This window comes from Aspergillus ruber, assembly GCF_000600275.1.
Source record: "Aspergillus ruber CBS 135680 unplaced genomic scaffold scaffold00012, whole genome shotgun sequence".
Classification (NCBI taxonomy): domain Eukaryota; kingdom Fungi; phylum Ascomycota; class Eurotiomycetes; order Eurotiales; family Aspergillaceae; genus Aspergillus; species Aspergillus ruber.
In genome coordinates, this window is record NW_024467308.1 from 255,073 (window position 1) to 263,258 (window position 8,186).

General features: G+C 49.6%; 4 protein-coding genes across 4 annotated transcripts; all 4 read left to right on the top strand.

Moving 5' to 3' along the window:
• Nucleotides 1–210: 210 nt before the first annotated feature.
• EURHEDRAFT_402544 (alcohol dehydrogenase family protein) lies at nt 211–1,435 on the top strand (the record flags this gene model as incomplete). Its single annotated transcript, XM_040780147.1, has 4 exons — nt 211–258; nt 312–392; nt 449–755; nt 804–1,435. The coding sequence occupies 4 exons, from the start codon at nt 211–213 to the stop codon at nt 1,433–1,435; spliced, it is 1,068 nt and encodes a 355-aa protein (XP_040639037.1).
• Nucleotides 1,436–2,210: 775 nt separating this feature from the next.
• Nucleotides 2,211–3,563, top strand: EURHEDRAFT_377432 (DUF2252 domain-containing protein; the record flags this gene model as incomplete). The annotated part of the gene is made up of 1 exon (XM_040778966.1): nt 2,211–3,563. The coding sequence occupies one exon, from the start codon at nt 2,211–2,213 to the stop codon at nt 3,561–3,563; it is 1,353 nt and encodes a 450-aa protein (XP_040639038.1).
• A 771-nt stretch (nt 3,564–4,334) lies between these two features.
• Nucleotides 4,335–5,215, top strand: EURHEDRAFT_412165 (uncharacterized protein). Its single transcript, XM_040781831.1, has one exon. It carries the CDS (start codon nt 4,407–4,409, stop codon nt 4,758–4,760), a length of 354 nt encoding a protein of 117 aa, XP_040639039.1. The 5' UTR covers nt 4,335–4,406; the 3' UTR covers nt 4,761–5,215.
• A 989-nt stretch (nt 5,216–6,204) lies between these two features.
• EURHEDRAFT_377433 (purine-cytosine permease family protein) lies at nt 6,205–7,869 on the top strand (the record flags this gene model as incomplete). Its single annotated transcript, XM_040778967.1, has 4 exons — nt 6,205–6,600; nt 6,649–6,872; nt 6,921–7,680; nt 7,732–7,869. The coding sequence occupies 4 exons, from the start codon at nt 6,205–6,207 to the stop codon at nt 7,867–7,869; spliced, it is 1,518 nt and encodes a 505-aa protein (XP_040639040.1).
• Between the last annotated feature and the right edge of the window lie 317 nt (nt 7,870–8,186).

An 8,186-nucleotide genomic window follows, 5' to 3' on the forward strand; every position in this document is an offset into this window, starting at 1 on the left:
TTCAATACGGTGAGATCTCCACATCTCCCGGCTATATGCAATATCCGACTCACAGCCGCGGATCGTTGTTATGAACCATAAAGTACGATTATTCATGAGATCATACCATAGATTAGACATAAATAGTATGGCCCTTCCTGGTGGGAGGAGAATGGCTAAATTGATCACTCTTGGCTCGTTGTATCGCTTGGAACTAAGCCCTCCGTAATCATGCCTCCTGCAACTATGCGTGCTGTTGTCCTGAAAGGGCCCTACGAGGTAAAGCACCACCTGCCGAGCCGATTTACCAAGACTGACCTTGCTTGGCCCAGGTCGCTGTTGAAGACCGACCGTATCCTAACATCTGGGAGCCAACTGATGCCATTTTGAAGGTGTCGTCCACAGCACTATGTGTGGGTAGCATATCAACATGCACCTGGTCCTAGTACTTGCGCTTATACGCAGACAGGGTTCTGATTTGCACTTCTATCGCGGTCACTTGAAATGTCCCGCCGGTTTCGTGTGTGGCCATGAGTTTGTCGGTACTGTCGTCGAAAAGGGAGAATCTGTTCAAGACCTCGCCCTTGGGGACCAGGTTGTTGTTCCATTTTTTACTTCTTGCCAGGAGTGCTATTACTGTGTGCGCGGCCAAGCAAGTCGATGCGCAAAGGGTGAGCTTTTTGGGAACTCGACACCAACCAATACAATCGACGGTGGGCAAGCTGAATATGTCAGAGTGCCCTTGGCACAGACAACCTGTGTTAGAACGCCTAGAGGTCAGTCAAAAACCATTAACGGTCTGAACAAAAGCTAATTGATCAAAGGCGTTCCCGAGGACCTCCTTGTTCTCATGGCAGATATCTTTCCAACCGGATATTTCGCTGCGTCACGCTTCTTGAAGAATCTTGAGCCGCGCGATCGAGAGCAGTTCACTACTGTAGTCATTGGTTGCGGCCCCGTGGGTCTCTGTACGATCGCATGTGCGCTCAGCATGGTCAAAACCGTATACGCAATCGACTCTGTTCCGGAGCGACTCGCAGAAGCCGAGAAGCTAGGCGCTATCCCAATCAACTTGAATGATGATCCCCTGAGCAAGATCAAAGCGGCTTCCGGAGATCGCGGGGCAGATGTGGTGATAGAAGTCGTTGGGCATACGGACGCTTTCATGCTCGCTTTCGATATGATCAGACCGTGGGGCCAGATCAGTTCCGTCGGTATCCATACGGAGCAGATTTCTCTGAACGGTCTGCTATGCTATGGTAAGAACGTCACCATGGCCTTTGGCCGATGTCCTGTGCGCAGTGTCTTTGACGAAGCATTGAGGCTGTTCCAGGAGATTCATCCCAAGGTTTCCTTCTTAGGTGGCAAGACAATGGCGCTCGAAGATGCACCACAGGCGTATAAGGACTTTGAAGCGCGGAGAACTAACAAGGTAGTTTTTAAGATGGATGCTTAGGAGGGTATAGATGTGGATAGGAGTTCGGGGACGGGAGTTCTATAGTTCATTATATTCCTTTGATACTACTGTTATAGTATAATTCATTATTCTTTACACTGGACTTTATCATCCTCTGAGAGATGTTGCGTGGAGGGGCAGAACTGTACGGAGTCTGGCTGAGCACCCTATCAACCTATGCCAAACAAGTATCAAATGGAAGAAGCAAAGGAAACCCTCACCCTGAAAACTGCAGGTATGAGGTTCTACTCCGAGTTCTTCCGGCCTATGTTATGGCTTACGGGTTTAGGCAATGCAGCTTACTGGTTTCTAAGATACGAGTGAGACCAAGCCGTACTTTTTCAATCATCCTTTGACTGAATCATAACCAGTTACAGTTGGCAGCCCTGATTCACAACCAAGAGATCAGTGGCTGAGTTTCACTACTTCTATCCCCCCGCAGGTTCGATGAAGGGTCATAGTTCGCTTCGAATACAGTTCTAGACTTTTCCCCTCTTCCCCTTTTTTCGAGGACGAGAGATTACCTGGCTGACATTGATTGCTCCATTGTCACCTCGCAACTGTTATGAAGCTGCGCCACGCTGCTAGGTCAAAACATTATATCCACCCGATTCTTGGCTGGTGCATGACCCCAATCACGGAAGCCCTAATGACAGGTAGTGGAGCCCGGCCAAGATCTTGTTTTCGCGCCGCCAAGGAGTAAACACATATATTTACTGGGCAATCCATCTTGTCTTTTCAATCAATCAAGAAACCATTAAAGAAAATACTCGTGATGACAGTTGAACAGCCCTCTATCGAGCAGCGAGGCGAGGAGATCCTCAATGTCTTCAGCGCCGCATTCAGTGACCTTCTTGCGGCAGACCCTACTGCATTCCAGGTCAAGTTCCGCAAGATGGCGGCCTCAACGTTTGCCTTCTACCGTGGTAGTGCGTGTCTCTTCTACCATGACCTGCAGCAGGAGCAGCACGGTGGCCCGTACCTGAACGACCAAACAAGCCGGATTTGGATCCATGGCGATCTACACGCAGAGAATTTTGGCACCTATATGAACTCCCAGGGTCGGCTAATCTTTAATGTCAATGACTTCGACGAGGCATATGTCGGCCCCTTCACCTGGGACCTTAAGCGCTTCGCCGCTTCGGTTGCCCTGATTGGATACGCGAAAGCGCTCAGCGACAAGCAGATCGCCAAACTTGTCCAGACGTACGCCGCAGCCTACCGTGAGCGTATTCACACCCTGGCAATTAGCAATAATCATAACGAGGTGCCTCGCTTTACCCTGGACACGGCCAAGGGCCCGTTACTGGAAGCATTGCACTCAGCCCGCGCGCAGAATCGCATCGGGCTGCTTGACTCGATGACCGAGATCCATGACTTCGAGCGGCGCTTCACCTTGGGCGGCGGTGCAATTGAGCTGGACTCTGACACACGAGAGAAGGTTGCAGCTGCCTTCCATCGCTATTTGGAAACACTACCCAAGTCGAATAAGGGTCGCTCCGACAACGCCTACCGCATCAAAGACGTGGTGGGACGTCGCGGTGTCGGCATCGGCAGCGCAGGCCTCCCATCGTACAATATCCTACTTGAAGGCAACAGTGAAGCCCTGGAGAACGACGTGGTGATATACATGAAGCAGTCCCAAGCGGCAGCCGTCTCCCGACACGTCACGAACAGTGCGGCCTCCAACTACTTCCACCACGAGGGTCACCGGACAGTGATTTCGCAGCGCGCACTGCAAGCGTATGCAGATCCATGGCTCGGCTGGACCGAGATCGATGGCGCAGGCCAACTCGTCGCAGAAGTTTCACCGTACGCCGTGGACCTTGACTGGTCAGACATCAACGACCTGGAGGAGATGGCGATGGTGGTCGCCGACCTGGGCCGGGCCACCGCCATGATGCACGGGGCCGGAGACGACGACAGCAGCCACTGGGAACTGGTGCCTTTCTCGCCCGAGAAGGCTATTCATGCGGCCATTGCAACTGACGAAGACCGATTCGCGGACTTGCTTGTTGGATTTGCGCATGAGTATAGTGCCCAGGCCCGGCGTGACCACCACATATTTGTGGACTTGTTCCGTAATGGTTGCATTCCGGGGCTATCTGCTGATGTTGACAGTGATTAAATTCTTTTGTGTATCAACTGCAGACAAACCTTAGTAGTTATACAAATCATTCCTGCAAATCCATCCTAAGGCAGAAACAGGGCATTTCACCGCCTCGCGCCCGGTTGTAGCAATAACTAGACGGGATATATCTAATGCTCGTATCCGGCACTCTACAATTTCCTTAACCTTGTTGCTCTTTGATTCTCTCGTGCATTTTTGTTGATCTTCTAAACTCTCCGGTCTCTCATCCGAGCTCGGTGGTGCCAGTATGTATAAAAAATACGTCAAAATTTTCATATACGCCTTCATTTTCTTTATTTGCCTCCAATGAGGTAGAGCAGTACACGCACATTAGTGATCGGTACCCGATGGCAGGTAACATCGCGAGTTTGCTGATCTCTGTTGTCCTTTCTTCACTATATAGTAATTACATGTAATCTGCACTGGAGGATGCTTTCCAGCAACTCGAGGTGCAGGGAAATCCACCACATCCCGATTTGTTGCGGCACGCTATGGAAGGAGGGAATGCTAGGTGCCAGCTTCTTCAACCGAAGTGAAGGTGGTCGCAGTAATGACCAAAAGTTCTTTTCCGCCATCACAGTCTAATTGATGGCCCATTTCCGTGAGATGGTCAGCGCAGTCCGGCTCGCGCTGGAACATGAACCATGAAATACTTCGAAAGCGCTTGGAGCCTTGGACCGCGATTCCGAGAGATCTTGTCTACCAGCCCCTTACGAACGTATGCCGGTAAAGACCCATTGCTCTGGTAGCTGATGCATTGGGCGAGTGTGAATCCACGGACGACGAGGGTATCCAGTTACAGATAAAACAGACGACCCAGAGGAGCGTCTGGCTGGATTCATGGGGTATTATCAAACAACAGGCCATGCTAGCCAACTGGACCAGACTTACGGGCCTGTCCTGAATCATCTCCTAGCAAGGAAGTCTGAACGTGACCGCCTGGAGAACCTTCGGGATATTATTAGGGCCATTATTCTACTTGCCACGCCATTCTCGGTCAATTCCCTAGCAGCACTGATGAATATGGAGCCAAAGGAAATAGACCTGAAGCTGGAGTACCTTTATTCAGTCAGGGACATGCCTGTTGATTCCAATACTCCCGTTCGAATGCTTCACCAGTCCTTTCGAGACTACCTCAGAGTCATCCCCCAAGCAGCCAGAGAACAGCGACCAGGACAATCCTTTCTTGGTTGAGGAGACGGAGGCCCACATGATAATTGCTTTTCAATGCATTGGGCTGATGCATACGAATCTTCGCGAAAATCCATTTCATCTGCCTGACGAGGGCCCCATGCCGAACAAGCATGGCTACAGCATCTCACTAGAGCTTCAATGCTCCTACCCTCTTGAATAGAGCAAGTCGCACCAAGTTCAAGCTCTGGGGCCAGAGACAGTGATGCATGCAGCTGGAATGACTGTGTTGCCGGAGGCGGTGGGCGTAATGTCATAGCAGGTAACTGCAGCTATAAATAATGGCGCAGCTAAAGGGGGCAGAAGAAACGGCACAAGAAGTTGGAACGGCGCATTTGGGACCGGAAATGACTATTCAACTGGTATTGGTAGACATGAAGGCTTTGGTAACTCGAGTCCTAGCATATTAGGTGGGCAGACGTGGTTTAATATTCGAATAGTGCAGTGTTAATTATGAGGGCATTTGTGGGTTGCATGGTTAATAGCATCACCACTGACCATTTGAAGAAGAAAACACATGTCAAGATCTATAGGAGCTGGCCCGAGAACAAGCTCAGGTTACCCATGGTTCATGGCATGAAAACCAAATTCCCAATGATTAGGGCACCGGAGTATTGTCAACATGCACAATCCTACCCGTCGGACAATATGTGCCCCCCGAATGTAGCAACACTCTCTCCGACGGTTCCCTCTCCTTGCATAAGTCCCACATGCCAGTCGACGCATTGCTAACTCAAAGCCGGCACTGATATAACCAATCGTCAGTGCGGATAGCGGGTCAGTGCGCGGTATGCTATGCGATCCAATCGCTCCGACAGGGAATTTTGGGCACAGATTTGTCAAAAATAAAGTAATCAGTAAGCAGGTATACCTGCTCTCTGTAACCCTGGGGAAGAATTTGTGGCTAACAGAAGAAAGGGGCTAAAGTGAAATGTCAGTGATCTCCATTATATTACCGGTTTGACCGTAGATATTCCGGGAATATTGATTGGATCACTTCCAGCTCCAGATGTGGTTGTACACACTCACAACAACCTATCACGTTTATAATCCTCGAGGACAACTCCAGATAACGAGGGTAGGTAGGCCAGACGGGCCGATGGTTACCCGCGCACTTTGCGAGATTGTGGTTGGTGTTGCGAAGAAAGGGTGGGTGTTGATTTTTGCTCGTGATGGCTATGGAATGCGATACCTTGGTCCGGGAGTGGTGCAGGATGTGACACGGTGGTCGATAAAGTGATGTCAAGGCCGTTCCACTGAGTAACGATGGCATCTCGTGGAATATTTGGACTCGAGGCATATAATCCCTAGCTAGCCCTATCGCGTTTCATTTGAACTTTGAGTACTTTAATTTCTTTACTCATGTACTTGGTTCAACAGGAGGCATAAAATAACCGCAATTTTATTCTCTCCTTTTTGTCCTTTTCTTTTTGGTCGTTGTACTTCCATGGGACCAGACATCGAAAAGGACCAACAGGTCCAACAAGTCCGCACCGGTAGCCAAGACGACCCCGAACACAGCACCTCCTCTACAAACTTAGCACCCAAGTCGCGCTACGAAAAATGGGCCGAGAATATCAGTGGCCTAGAAGTCCGCGGCATCGAGCCCATTCCCCTCGAAGAGCGCCGAAAACCCACCGCTTGGGCTGCGTTGGAGATGCTGGTCATGTGGTTCAGCATGGGCATGGCAATAAACAATATTACCGCGGGATCTATGGGGACGCTTGTGATGGGGTTGAGTTATAAGGATTCGGTGATTTGTGCGGTTTTGGGGAATCTTTTGGGGAATGTGGCAGTTGGGTACATGAGTACTTGGGGACCAAGGAGTGGGAATCGGACTCTTGTATGTTCGCCAAGAGCTATTTTGCAGGTCGAAGTTGATCGGTTATAGATTGTGGCGCGCTATTTTATGGGGTATTACCCCAGCAAGGTGTGCTGTGCGCTCAATATCCTGACGAATCTCGGATACGGCATGATGAACTGTGTGGTCGGTGGCCAACTCCTCTCCAAAGTATCGGGAGGGCACGTCTCCGTCATTGTGGGAATCATTATCGTCGCCCTTGCGAGTTGGGTCATGGCCACTTTCGGCATGAGTGTGTTCCAGTTTTATGAAAGGTATTAACCCAAGAACTTCTGGGGTTCTGTTGCTAACATGTAAATTAGGGTCGCATGGCTACCTCAAATAATGGTTCTCTGCATTATGATCGGAACAGCATGGCCCCAATTCAACTTCGACGCCGTATCAATCGGATCCACAGAACAAATCAACGCAAAGCGCCTATCCTTCTTCTCACTATGTTTCTCCGTCAGCCTCGCATGGGTCCCTATCGCCGCGGATTACTACGTCTACTACCCACCTGACATCAAGCGCTGGAAGACATGGACCGTGACAGTTATCGGTTGCTTCTCTATGATGATCACGATCCTCATGGGCGTTGGTCTTGGGACCGGCGTTGCGCATAATCTACAATGGGCGGCAATCTATGACGGCACGCCGGGGGGCTTGCTAATGGCTGCTTATAACCGGCTTGGGTCGTTTGGGAGTTTTTGTGCCATCGTGAATATGGTGGGTGTGATTTCGAATAATGCGCCTGGTTCGTACTCGATGTCGATGAATTTTCAAATGTTGGGGAATTTTTGGCAGAAAATCCCAAGGCCTGTGTTTACAATCATCACTACCGTGATCTATGCGGGCTGTGCTATAGGCGGACGCAACTCGTTGTATCAGATCTTCGGAAACTTCCTACCGCTTATTGGGTATTGGGTTGTTATCTGGCTCATGATTGTGATCGAGCAAGATGTGCTCTTCAACCGAGGTAGGGAATACGATTGGTCTATCTGGAATAATCGGAGGAAACTACCTGTTGGAATCGCAGCTGGTGTATCGTTCCTGGTTGGTTGGGTCGGAGCTATTGTTGGCATGGTTAGTATGTTCTATCACGATTATATGGTATCCACTGACTTATAGATACAGAACCAAACATACTACACCGGACCAGTCGCGAAAGCCGTTGCCGGTGACTGTGAATTGGGTATCTGGCTTGGAGCAGGGTTTACGATTATTGCCTATCCTCCACTAAGAATGTTGGAATTGCGGTTTACTGATCGGTAAGTGCGACTAGAGAGTGATATAGGTGAGTCGAGGTGGGTTGAGTCGCATAGAAGTGGTTTGCATAGTTTAACTTGAATAGATTGATCTTGAATTCAATATAATTGTTATGCCATAACGTCCACGGAAAACAGCATAGAGACTGCAATGGCCGGAAATGTGTTTAAGAATGGATGCTATAAACTACACTCATGCCAAGGGCTAGACTGCTATCAGGAGAGTAGTCCGTATCCAGGATACGAAGACTTCCTCATCCAACCACACGAATATTCAGGTTCGTTTCTCTGGCAGAGCCGTAGTCAAAAAAAAAAAAAAAAAAA

Coding starts and splice junctions, on each gene's coding strand:
- EURHEDRAFT_412165 (XM_040781831.1), top strand. CDS start 4,407: ATGGGGTATTATCAAACAACAGGCCATGCTAGCCAACTGGACCAGACT.